This window comes from Seriola aureovittata, chromosome 1 (genome assembly GCF_021018895.1).
Source record: "Seriola aureovittata isolate HTS-2021-v1 ecotype China chromosome 1, ASM2101889v1, whole genome shotgun sequence".
NCBI lineage: Eukaryota > Metazoa > Chordata > Actinopteri > Carangiformes > Carangidae > Seriola > Seriola aureovittata.
The window spans coordinates 15,781,331-15,794,200 of NC_079364.1; the positions used below are offsets into that span (position 1 = coordinate 15,781,331).

Consider the following 12,870-nt stretch of genomic DNA (forward strand, 5'->3'; position numbering starts at 1 on the left):
AATTTTCTATACATAGAAAATATAGCTATAGAAAAACGTGTGAAAATTAACATTATAACAAGGTTGGACGCCTTTTCTTGGATCTAGACAAAGATGAATAAAATGTGTTTTAAGTGTTACGTTCTTCCGGTTTTGCTTAAATTACCGATTTCCCTTTTCCTTCGGTTTGTGATTTAATTATTAAGCACACATTTTACGTATAGACATATAGCCCATTCTATAGCCTAAAACGAGTCTGCTTAAACCAAATAAATTATTCTTACATTAAATAATCTAAAATATTTCTATTCCACTTTACGTTTCAACTCGTTTTCGTAGGGCGGAGTTGCTCTTTCATGATGATAGTACGTCTGTTCGACTATTGGCTGGTTGACACATATCCCACAATACATCGCTTTACAACTTCCTTTTTCCTTTCGGCCATTTTCCTCCCTCGTAGGTATGAGAAATTATTCTCTACAGATTTAAAAACAATCTTAATTAATCCTTGGTATATTAACGGTGTTTTTCAATTTCACTTACAACTTGAAATAGTGTGCTTTGTCACCTTTGAAATAAGGTGATTATTGTTACAGATTTCTTCGTTGAATTGATGAGTAGCATCTGTTTTAGTTGTGATGCCCGGTGAGGTGGTACCAGTGTGGTAGCATTGCCGTTACAGGCTAGCGGTTGTAACTCCAAACTTCAATAATGCTCTTCAATAATAATAATAAAAACGACCATGCTTACGGTATGCTGAAATGGCAAAGACCAGTGATTAGGTTATGTCAAAATGTCCAATCTGTAAACTTGTTAGCTTAGCATCTCAGACGTAGCTCTGTGAGGACTAATGGTGTGTCGGCATGACAGCCTGCTCATGTCCATGTGTTGTGTTGCAGGGAAGTAGGCAGCCATGGCCCCAAGCCGGAATGGAATGATCCTGAACCCTCACTTCCACAAAGACTGGCAGAAAAGAGTGCGCACCTGGTTCAACCAGCCAGCCAGGAAGATCCGCAGGTAAGAACAGCCTGGTGTGCTAGGGAGAGATGCTAACATAGCTAGAGGTAACGCACCCTCCACCCGGCTCATGAACGAGTATCGTTAGCAGAGACAAACTCAAATCTGTCAGGAAAAACAAGCAAATATTATTAATTGATCGAAGTCCCTTTTAAGAAGATGAAGAGATTCCACAGAACGTGATATACAGAAACTAACTAATCAAACAGAGGACCATAAACAAACAGTAGTCTATATGTTAGAGTTGGCCAGGGTTAGTCATGTTTTTTAGCTGCTGCCATGGATTTTCAGATTCTTCTTGAAGACAAGGTAGCCAGAATACACTTGGAGCACATTAGGTTTCCAACTGTTGCTATAAAGTTGCTGGACTGCACTGAGATTTTGAAGGACATTATGAAATGTACATAAATTTGTAAGGAAATGTTAGGTAAGTTTTAGGTTGATGTCCCTGCATAAGTATTTTCTTAAATGGAGGGAGATAATGTATTCAATGAAAGTATCAGATCTCCTTTGTTGTATTAAGAGGGACATATAAAAGTTTGGAGGCAGCTCCATAGTGGGCGAAGGAGAGAAAACACATGTAATAAGTTCACCATTTGCTTAAATTTTCTTATGTAAAGCATTATTGTTTATCAAACATAATCAAAACAACAAATTATCAGTCTCATTGCTGTGTGTGTCTCCTTTGCATCTATTAGTCATGCAGTACCAAACTACTGGGTTGAGATGCAGTGGAAACACAATCAGGAATATCCTACGTATTGTTTAGGTCCTGTGTCTTCTTAGTACCTGGGAATGAAGAGTTGCTTTGCTTACTCTAGTTTGACCAACATCTTTTCCATAGGCGAAAGGCTCGTCAGGCCAAGGCCCGTCGCATTGCTCCCCGTCCTGTTGCTGGACCATTGAGGCCACAGGTCAGGTGTCCCACTGTCAGGTACCACACAAAGGTTCGTGCTGGACGTGGCTTCACCCTGGAGGAACTCAAGGTAATATATTTTTCTAGTTGCCTGTAAGTAAGTAAGTAAATAAATAATTAAAAAAAAAAAATACAAGAATTTTAAATCAGCAATAAATTCTCTCCATTACGTTCCAAAACTGGGAAGTGTTTGAAAACTCTGAGGAAAATCCTCTATAAACCAAAATGCGCACTATAAAGACCCTAAAACGTAGTGTTTAACAATTTGACCTCTACCTATAATAATATTGACTACTGTAGATGCAAAGTGAAACAGGCTCAATCTTTCTGTGGTGAATCATTCATCCCACTCAACCAAAAAACTCAATAACTGTAGAACACAGGAGTGCTGCTCAGAGACTTGATGTTCTTGCCAAAGTGCACCTTACCTTTCCTCCCATGTACTTACCTTCTGTGGGAGGAAGGCTAAGGCTGTTTTCCTTCACAAGAAGTAGACTCACACGAGTTATTGTTTTCAGTAAGGTAATTTTGTAGAGTTTTGAAAAAAGTATATATAGTTACATTAGATGTGAATAAATTAGATGTTCGTATAATTTGTTGGATCCTATCATCATGAATGTAATCAAATAACCAATCAACTAAGCTGCCCTTACTCTTGTAAAATGTTGACCCTTTAAAATGCCCACACAAGATGTTCCATGCTACTACCAGAGACTGGGGGTTGGGAGTCGAGAGCGCCATGCCCCAGTTTATTTGGTTAAGGTGTTGAATCATTATGAATGAGGTTTAATTGAGTGCATTTACTTGTACATTATTTATCAGGATATGTGAATTTGCTCATGTAAATGCCAAAACCAGATAATCAGTATCATGACATAAGATTTTCTCCAGTGACAAGGCTCGTGTTTTGAATGTGTGGAAGCACACTCATTTTTGGTAAAGTAAGTGTGGAGCTGCGAGCTGATATTTTAAAGTGGCACTCTGTCTTGTGTAAATGGAGAATAGCACAAATAAAATACCTGCGCTAGCATGTCATCAGTTAATGTTCAGAAATATATGTACCATCTTATGTGTTGAGCAGTCAGATGATGACAAATCTCCGGAATCTCTGTATTTTCTTGATGAATACTTTGAACCCTTTTTCTGATGACTGCTTTTTCTTTTTTTTTATTGAAAATGGAAAACCAAATTGAATGTCAAAAATTGGACATCCGTACCTCACCATGTAGTGGACATTAAATCTAAGTCACAAGTTTTTAATGTATAAGTCTTGCTGTGCTCTTCCCTGCAGGCGGCTGGCATCCACAAAAAGACAGCCCGTACTATCGGCATCTCTGTTGACCCCCGCCGTCGTAACAGATCCACAGAATCTCTTCAGGCCAACGTGCAGCGCCTGAAGGAGTACCGCTCCAAGCTCATCCTGTTCCCCAGAAAGGCCTCTGCCCCCAAGAAGGGAGATAGCACTGTAAGTTTCTCTGTCATGTTGACACATAAAACTAAACACTCAGAAGATGTGATGAGTTATTGTAGTGATTGTTAAAATGAACATGTTTTATGTTTGGCAGTTTTCTGAGAAATACAAATGTACAAATCATTCCTCAAAGGCTTGCAGTAGGAGTGCATCATTTCTCAGTTCAGACAAAGTCCTCTTTCATGTTTGTTAACTATTGCTGCTTCTTAAGAAAATCAATGCAAAAGCTTTTAGTTTATTGTAAAACTGAGTATGGTATAGAAACAAAAAGACTCGGCCCTAACCTTTACCATACTTGTCTTTGTTTAAATCTAAATGCAGCACAATTACAGTTCCTCTGTAATCTCTGCATGAGACTGTTTATTGATCTGAATCATGTTTCTATCAGCTGTGCACCTTCAGTGAAAGATCATCATTTGCATTCTGAATGCCATTTAGATTCATTGTGTCGAGAGTTTTGACTGCTTCGGATTTGAGTGTACCTAATGAAACGGGTGACACACGAGTGAACTCAAATGCAGTCACATTTTAAAACAAATTTTCCAAAACAATACTTCAAATTGCATGAATTAAGATCACTCTGACATCACTCTCACTCTTCAAGTTGAATGCTATTGTTGCAAATGAGCATGTAAACCTAGTAGCCTTAATCTGCCTTTAATTACTGTCACCTCACACTAATCTTGGCGATACTCGCATGTTTTTCAGCTTTGTAGCAAGTCTTGCTGGACAATATGGTTGTTTTATTTTTTCTTTCTTGAAGTAACTGTTTGTAATCTTTTCAGGAGGAGGAACTGAAGATGGCCACTCAGCTCTCTGGTCCAGTCATGCCCATCAAAACTGTAAGTTACAATTCCAGCAAGATTCCCCTTGGACCCAACATTCATTTTCAAATGTATTGTAGAAAAAATTACAGTACGATCAATCTGTTTTGCATCACAGCAGTCAGATGATGACAAATCTCCGGAATCTCTGTATTTCTTTGATGAAACATTTGAACCCTTTTTCTGATGACTGCTTTTTAAAAATGAAGCTAGAAAAACCAATTTGTTGCCAAATAGTGATGTCCAAAAATTGTACTTGAATTTTTGAATCAGTTCACATGAAACAGGCTCTTGTCATTTAACCAATGAAGGAAATTGTCATGAGATTACTATTGACTTTTTCTCCTCTTCAGGTGCACAAGAAGGAGAAGGCCCGGGTTATCTCTGAGGATGAGAAGAACTTCAAGGCTTTTGCCAGCCTGCGTATGGCCCGTGCCAATGCTCGTCTTTTTGGCATCCGTGCCAAGAGAGCTAAGGAGGCAGCTGAGCAAGACGTGGAAAAGAAAAAGTGAAAATAGTCACTATGGAACTGTTCAAATTAAAGTCTTTAAAAAAGATTAATGTGAGAATGTCGTGATTAAGATCTTATTTGGATTGACAGGTGTTGGGTCTAGTCATAGATAAGACTTGATAGAATAGAGCCACATTGCAGACTGGGGTGAATACTTGCAGAGAACTAAGTGCCACTTCCACTACTCACCTTGGGCATCTAAACAAAAGTAGTTTCTTCAGTATCGGGCACTACAAACAAAGCCTTAAACCAATGTTAGAGATGCATTAGTGCCTCAAGAACATATTGGATCTGATCCAAGCCAATAAATATGAATAGATCTTCTTCACAAGCTGACGGGTGTTAATAACATTAACAATGGCTCTGTTCAAGTGCCCATTAAGCTGTGACACTGAGCCAACATGTACAACACCTGGACCTGAAAACTGAAATGGCTAAATGGAATCTGGCCACGTAAATTTTATTATTTATATCCCTGCTTTTACTACAGAGAAATGTCAAAATGTCATCTGTGCAAAAAGTCTGCCGAATGATCACATATTTTTTTATATTTTTTTTTATCACTTATTTTTATTCACATCAGTCAGTCAGATCTGTACCGGCCATGAACTCAGCTGAAATTGGATTCAGTGCGAATTTTTACAGCAGTAGGTGGCACTAAAAGCACAAAATGTAGCCCATCAATGGAGACGTAAAAGCATTGTGGTTTATTGACTAATGTATGGAATTTTACTATCACTTTATAAAAACTGGATTTTTCCAAAGGCAGGTTATAAACCTTTCATCACACTCGTTTCAGTATTGAACCAGATAATCTGATCAGTAACTTCATTATTAGAGGGAAGTGTGTGACAGGATTGGATGTTAATCCAAGCTTGTCCAGTTAACCTGGACCTGGTCACCAGAAATCTTTCAGTCTAAGAGACTAAACCAGGCAAAGCCTCTCAAGCATGACTGATCATTAATAGGAAAAGATCTCTACATTATCCACAGCATGTTAATACACAGGTGGCAGAAGCGCCGGTCATCCACAGCCCCTGAGGCAGAGAATGGAAGGCAGAGGTGGAAAGCATGAAAAAAAAATCTCATCCCAGTGGGGACAATTTTACTCTCAGCCACAGCAGGTGGGGCAAAGCTGAATGTTAATTTTCATACAGAGGGTTACTTGCTGGCAGACATGAACCAGAGCGGCCTGTTAATATGAAACATTGCTATGACAACAGAGGTTATGGACATTTAGGAACAATTTGCACATGTTGGGTGTGCTGTGGTGTTCTGATAAGGTGAAATGAATAAGTAATGAAAAAAGTAAACAAAACAACACAGGTGCAGAGAAATTCCCCCTACTGAGTGAAATGGCCTATTTCAAATTTACCGTTTTAGAAAATGTTAAATTTCCAAAATAATCCAAAGTCCAGAATGTCAACATATACAGACTGGAAAAATCAGGATTGGAGTAAGACAAAATGTCCTTGTTTCTACTTTAGTGTCTGTCTCTGTCCCAACAGTACGAATGCAAATAAATAATTCAGTTGATGAAAGTAAGTGGACAGCAAGTCATTTTGAGCAGTGTGGATTGATAATGCTGACATAGGGACTCAAATGGGTGGTGCTCTCTCATACCTGATATACGGTGCTGCAAAATAATTCCCAAACTGTATTGGCATTTAAACCGAATAACAATGACCGTCCGATAATCAGCTTTATATTGATGTGGATTTTATCTATTATTCTACCAGCCAACTGGAATCGATGAGATTGCATGTGTGCTTGTATCCTGCAGTGTCAGCTTCACCCCCGATCATGTATGTGTATCATGTTTAGTCTGAAAGGGAGCTGAGATCTTTTTGACCACAACATTTATAGGTCAGTCAGGCAAATGTCATGGTGACAAGGAGGAGACTCCTGGAGATAACAATCACCATTCACTGAGCCTTTACCTGATGCAGAGCCTGCTGAAACACAATCTTGATGATTGATTCCCATTAACAGGGATGCTGCAGCTACCACCACCACCAAAGACTTTAAGAATCAATAGTGCCTTTGAAAGTTTTCAAAAACCTACCTAAGCACAAAAATACCTCTTCTCAGGGGAGCTGCTGGTAGAAAACTGTGGATGATGTTACACAAAAACATCAGAGCTAGTTTGATTGAAAATGAGTGGATCAAGCCATGTTAAGAGATGCTTCCTATGTTGAGTTATTGTACATGCAGTGTGGTCAGCAGCTCCAAGGCGAGCATTGATTGTGACTGGGGAGAAGCAGTGGGGGTTTGGGTTAGAGCTAGGGATAATCCATGTGCAAACGCAGGGAACGTCCTGTGAGGTGCTGAACTGACATAGCAGCAGCGGCAGATGGCCCTTGTTTGGAGCTGTGGCGTAACAGGGCTCAGGTGTGTGCCCCAAAGCAGACACTTCCTACCGACTCTGAATACCAATGGGGGAAGAAGCAGTGGGGGGGTCATGGCCATGTCAGAAAACAGCAAGTTTCCATGTTAAACACAGTGTGCGCAGGCATGGATTTGCTACTTTTCTTTTTAGAATTTCATTTGTAATATCAACCTGTGAGGGTGAATTTGTGTGGTCTTTGTTGTTTTTTGTGCAAGTTACATGGTGATCAGTTCAACAGAGCAGATAATTGAAAAGCAGGGAACCAAATGTTTTATGTTTCATGCAGCTGGATTAATTTGATTGACCTGCCTGTCTGCTGCACACATCATGGCTCAACTCTCAACGAATCAGCCACGTCCTCTTGAAATCAAAGAAAAACTTGTAATGATGCAAATTTCCAATGAAAAAAAATATTATTTAATGTCTGAAGACCACTTCAGAGTTAAAAGATTTCAAAGCCTTGAGGACTAAAATGTTACACCTAAAGCCTACATTTCTATTATGAAGAAGTGCTCTGCAAAGACACATTAAGCCCTTCAAAACAACCAAACCTAAGCTTTTATTGTCTATTCTATGCTTTCTTTTGATGAACCCAGATTTCCCAAGTAATCTTGTCAAATTTTTTTTGTAGCTGTTTTGTCTTTCATGGCCGTCAGTTCTGTTTTGTAGGAACTCAAGAGCTGCTGTTTTGTCAGTGCAATCTATAAATGTTATGCAATGTCTGGAAATACATTCATGAAAATAATACATTTGTGGGTGGACTGCGAAAAAGGTTCAAGCATGAATGCTGTGTGGAAACAATATGTTACGTAACGTAACATACATTGCTGTCGAATGATTGAAAAGCTACACTATGAATCAGTTCTTGATCAGTTTAATGTGAGTGACATTAGTGTTGGCTTATGTATAGTGTAGGTGTGTATGTGCATATATACAGTGTACATGTAGATGTATGTGTGTGTGCGTGTTTGTGTGTGTTTGATAAAGGTAAAAGAGCAGAGAGTCACAGGTTTTCAGCTGTCTGGAGATTACACTGTGATGTGGTGCTGCTGGAAAATTCGCCCTTTTGAGTACCTGTTGTTTTGCTCTGAAATTTTTTCCATGCATCCTTGGCATTTTTATTTTGTGAGGTGAGACAAAGCCATAGCCAGGAAGTGTTTATTTAGGCATGAATTACTTTCTCTTCTGAGCACAAATTGTCACCTTTTATGCTCACATGTGCAATGGAGCCCATACATCTCTGTTTAGATTATGAAATTACTGTTGAAACTAGATCCAGTAAAGTGTTTCTGAGCAGGGGGCAATGTTGAACACAACCGGCTGATCTGACAGTATGCAGATCTGTGTTATCTATGCATTATGACACAATAACAGTGAATACATTATACTGAATTTCCATAGATCTTGCACTGTCACTCAGGTGAGTCTTTTTCCTTTCTTTTCTTTTCTTTTGGTTCAGCAGTTTAGCAGTCAGTTGGTAGCAGTAAAAATCAGATGTAAGCTGATAAAAATATCCAGAACCTGAAGGGATGTGTCAGTCTAAATCTATAAGAGAAAAGCCTTCTGGTGAGCCTGCAGAGAATGTAATAGCACATAGAGACCCTAGGGGAGTATGACAGAGTAGGGACACGGCATACATTTCCTTGGGATTTTAGTGCACGTTATTGCTGTCTGATTCAGGTCCTTATTAAAAGCTTCCGCAATGCATTCACGTTAGTCTCATTCCTTGTTTTCCAGGCTCGGTTTTGAATGAAACCCACCGATAATCGAGTGAAAGAAGCCCACCTTTACATCAGCAGCTGGACTCCACTCCCCAATCTCTTCAAGCCGAGCACACTCCCTCCTCAGCAGTCTAGCCAATGAGTTTCGGCGGAGAGAGAAAAAAAAAAAAGAAAAAGAAAAGCAAAGCAGTGTGTTAATGGGAGCGGATTAAACAAGTGTGTTAAAGAACAACGACAGGTAGGAAGTGAGTTTCTCGTTTTTTAACTTGACTAGCCAGCACGAGTTGAATGTTTCTGATGGGGAAATTGCTTGTATGTTTTTGTTCGGCTGCAGATTGGTCTTAACTGGAAGTGAATGACAAACGATGTTATCAAAGTAGACTATTCATTTTCTAGTACGACGCTTTTCGCCTGTTGTTATTAGGAAAACTAAAGCTAAATGGTCACCCTGCCACCCTGAACGTTAGCTGGCGTTGGTTTTTCAACATTAACGATTTGTGCCGGAGTTTATTCATTGTGCTGAACTAACCGTGTAGGAGCGTTTCTTGTGTCGCCCTCATGAAGTTGTTGGATTGAATCGGCGGTCTCCTGCTCGTGTTTCATTACCAGTACATTTTACCCTGAGAAGTTTTGGCCTTATGAGACACACCGGGTCGTGTTTTTTACAGCTCACAACAATGCTTGTATTTCGAGCTTCCTTGAGTTAAGTTTGACATCAATGCTTGTGGGGTAACATCTGGTTTCCAGACTCCACAGCTGGAAAACATAACCACGGGCGCTGTCCCCGGTGCTGAAAGCCAAACGTGCACTTGTTCATTTGTCTCATAATGTGACACTTACAATAAAATGATGCTGGTAGAGAAATTCGACCCCCACCCTCCTCTTCAGAGCAGTTAAGCGAGGTCAGAAACCTCCTTGCTCAAGGACACTTCAGCAGGGCGGATGCTTGCCACGTTGGAGTCCTTTTCTTAGTGTCATGTTATCCTCTGGGAAATAAAGACACTCAGCCATGTGGCTTTTGGATTCCTTATTTTATCAGCCACTTTAACTTGTTTGCCCATTGTTGAATAAGACAAAAAATACCCCCTCTAAGTCTGTTTGCTGTCTCATATAGGTATGATAAAAACAGTAGAAAATGACTGTATGTTTTTGTATATATTTTTATGGATAGCTTTGTGATTCTTGTGTTTTCATATTGCAGGTAAGAACATGTAAAAAAAAAAAAAAAAAAAAAGCACTATATTTGACCATCTTAAATGAATCTTTCCAGGAATCTGATCTAGACTCCTAAAAGCATAACCCCATCACCTTCATGTCCTGTCTCTCGTTATTACAGAGGTGAGATGATATTCCTCACAAGGGGGTAGGGCTGACAGGCAGTAATAACAGCTCGGGTTTGGTTTGGTCCCCAGGGACTCAACAAGGAATCTCTGTTCATTTTGTGACATCTGCATCAAGTCAAAAGAGCCTGTCTCCTGTAGGCGTGCCACGTCTTCACTGAACTCCCTCAACCGACCACCACATTTTCCCATCCCTCGGAGCTATACCAACAGCCTCACACCGTACTGCTTCGCTGGTTGGCAGCTCCTCTTGACCTGAGCCAGGATGAATGACATCCAGGAGGCCACCTCCCCTGCAACCAGCCTCAGCGGTCCAGCTACCTGTGTCTCCAAAGTAGAGCTGCGTGTGTCTTGCAAAGCCCTGCTGGACCGAGACACGCTGAATAAATCAGACCCCTGTGTCATACTAATGGTACAGACCAACGGACAATGGACAGAGGTGAGCCCCCCTTTCTTTCTTTGGTCTGACAAATACACAGTTGAACCCTTTGGGCAAATGTTTGAGGCTGATATCTTCACATTTCCTAATGTGTAAGGAATTGTGCCTTGACTCATGCAAGAGCAAGACTTCACATTATCAAAATGACAGCACCTTGAGTTGATCTGAGCAACATGTTTTTCTTAATGCTTACACAAAACTGTTGCACACAAAGACACTGCACACTGGGGATAGTTGCGCAGCCCTCCTTCCTTTGTCCAGTATCACAAAATCTGTAAAGGCTGAGATTTTAAGATTAAACAGCGACGATGTGTGAAATATTATACATTGGGATGATTTTTCCGTCTCACCCCAGTTATCCCAAAACCTGTGTAGTCATACTAGATCAACCAGGGAGATGAATCTGTTAATGGTTTGGTGAACTTGCAGCTGTTTTTCACTTTTTCGGAAAAGATTATGCCTTACACAACAGCTGTCTCATCCTGAATTAAAACCCATCAAATGCAGTGTACATCTATCAACACTGTCTGTCTCCACAGTTCCTTAATTTACATCAGGTTTTGTTGTCTGACATTGTATATTAGCATGGTTGGTATTATTCAATGTGATGATTTGAGTTCCAGCTGAAAATGTTTACTTTCTTGGATAGGTCCCAGGCTGATTTGGAGCTTAGGCAGCAGGTCTCTCATTTCCCTATTAATTAAGTCATTTAGTTCATGAGGGAAAGCCAAAACACAGGTCCCCGCTAAGTAGAGGATGTGTTGGCCGAGGATACCTAATTATATCCATTTTTCCTCCTGCAACCCTTCATCTGACAAAAAAGCTCTATATTCAGGGAAATGGCTGATAATAATTAACTGTATTCCTGCCAGATTCCCGCCACAGGGGAGCCATTTGTTGAAGATGCTCACTGTAATGTTTGGACTGTATGAATGTGGAACCTCGAGATACTATTTTGAGGCAGTGACGATAAAAACACTTGGCTGCCAGTATTGAGCACACAGTTATGGATTTTTCTTGGGTGTAATTTGATAGGAGGTTGTTACATGAGATGACTGACCTGGGTTCAATGTAGCATGAATACATGAGTTGTTATTTTTAGCCGCTCTAACTGAGGCAAATTCAGATGATATGAAACTGAGATTATGGCACAGCGCAGTATAACAATTGCACTCTCTCTCTCTCTCTCTCTCTCTCTCTCTCTCACTCTCACTCTCACTCTCTCTTTCTATCTATCTATCTATCTATCTATCTATCTATCTATCTATCTATCTATCTATCTATCTATCTATCTATCTATCTATCTGAGTCTTGACAGTCATGACAGTGTACACAAGTTATCCCATCCTCTGCTGTCAAATCCCTCAGTACTGGGAGGCACGATTGATCGAGCAAATTGTTTACTTACGTCAACAACTGAGTAAGAAGCTGAGCCCACTCACATCACCACCATACCGCCCTCTTTCTCTTTTCTGAGCTCATACTGTATGGCCCCATTGACTTGAAAGTGCTCCTTGTTGAACTGCATTCACTTCATTATTACCTTATTTCACCACCAATTCACCTCCGAAGAAAAATGCAGAGGCAGGGTGGAGAAGACTTGACATTGTCTACTATTACAGATTTCTTTCTTTTTTTTTTGTTTAAAACCGGACTCTCCACGCTCCCATGATAATGAGCTCATTCAAAACACAGTCTTTCTATCCAACCTAAGCTACGGAGGCTTGTTATGATTGAGCTACACAGATAATGCTCCACCTACCTGGCAGAACTGATTAGAGAAAGCTTTAATTTCCCATGTCAGGGATCTCTCTACAATTCTGGCCCCACACCAGTGACAAACAGGCGTCACAGACTTTGGCACAACCTATCCCCCGTAGCTCTGATTAGCTTTCATCAACAAACAGACTTATCAGACTCATCCCGAATCTGCCCATCCAGATGGCACAAAGAGAGGAAGAGAAGGCAAGACAAGACAATAAAGAGAAACGTGAGAATTAGTCAGACTATTTCTAGAACTGTGACGAGACCAAAGTTTTTGTTTAGCAACTAATGTAATATGTTTTCCCATTTACTGATCAACAAATTGAATTGCAAATTGGTAATAAGGAGAACAAGAATAAAACTGATAATGAATCAACATGTCTAACTCTGTTATGTGTAAGGTGCCGAATGCTCAAAAACAAAGATCAAAAAGTTAGGACCCGGCGAGCCCTCCAGTTAAATTGTTTATTCATGCATCGATATTTCAAACAGATGGCTT

The 12,870-nt window shown here is 40.1% G+C and overlaps 2 protein-coding genes and 2 non-coding genes across 8 annotated transcripts in view; all 4 read left to right on the forward strand.

The window, feature by feature from the left end:
- The first annotated feature begins 371 nt into the window (after window positions 1-371).
- rpl13 (ribosomal protein L13) lies at window positions 372-4,764 on the forward strand. The gene is made up of 6 exons (XM_056375237.1): window positions 372-439; window positions 879-996; window positions 1,841-1,982; window positions 3,204-3,377; window positions 4,169-4,225; window positions 4,561-4,764. The coding sequence occupies exons 2-6, from the start codon at window positions 893-895 to the stop codon at window positions 4,717-4,719; spliced, it is 636 nt and encodes a 211-aa protein (XP_056231212.1). The 5' UTR covers window positions 372-439; window positions 879-892; the 3' UTR covers window positions 4,720-4,764.
- On the forward strand, window positions 2,999-3,078 carry LOC130174824 (small nucleolar RNA MBII-202). Its single transcript, XR_008828646.1, has one exon. It is a non-coding gene; the product is annotated as a small nucleolar RNA MBII-202 (small nucleolar RNA).
- LOC130174819 (small nucleolar RNA MBII-202) lies at window positions 4,335-4,412 on the forward strand. Its single transcript, XR_008828642.1, has one exon. It is a non-coding gene; the product is annotated as a small nucleolar RNA MBII-202 (small nucleolar RNA).
- Window positions 4,765-8,431: 3,667 nt separating the features above from the next.
- cpne7 (copine VII) overlaps window positions 8,432-12,870 on the forward strand; it is a 32,616-nt gene continuing 28,177 nt past the window's right edge. Inside the window, exons 1-3 of one of the 5 annotated variants that reach the window (XM_056375234.1) lie at window positions 8,432-8,527; window positions 8,845-9,066; window positions 10,310-10,607. In XM_056375234.1, the coding sequence (XP_056231209.1) occupies window positions 10,434-10,607 (174 nt within the window). In that variant the 5' untranslated portion in view covers window positions 8,432-8,527; window positions 8,845-9,066; window positions 10,310-10,433. Of the gene's footprint in view, window positions 8,528-8,608; window positions 9,074-10,240; window positions 10,608-12,870 lie in introns of those variants that run through there. The other 4 variants (XM_056375236.1, XM_056375232.1, XM_056375235.1 and 1 more) reach the window with 4 other exon arrangements.

What these genes read in the sequence shown, in the direction of transcription:
- rpl13 (XM_056375237.1), top strand. Translation starts at nt 893, where the DNA reads ATGGCCCCAAGCCGGAATGGAATGATCCTGAACCCTCACTTCCACAAA. An exon ending in CCAGCCAGGAAGATCCGCAG is followed by an intron (nt 997 to 1,840) that starts GTAAGAACAGCC and finishes TCTTTTCCATAG; the next exon opens with GCGAAAGGCTCGTCAGGCCA. An exon ending in CAGTCATGCCCATCAAAACT is followed by an intron (nt 4,226 to 4,560) that starts GTAAGTTACAAT and finishes TCTCCTCTTCAG; the next exon opens with GTGCACAAGAAGGAGAAGGC.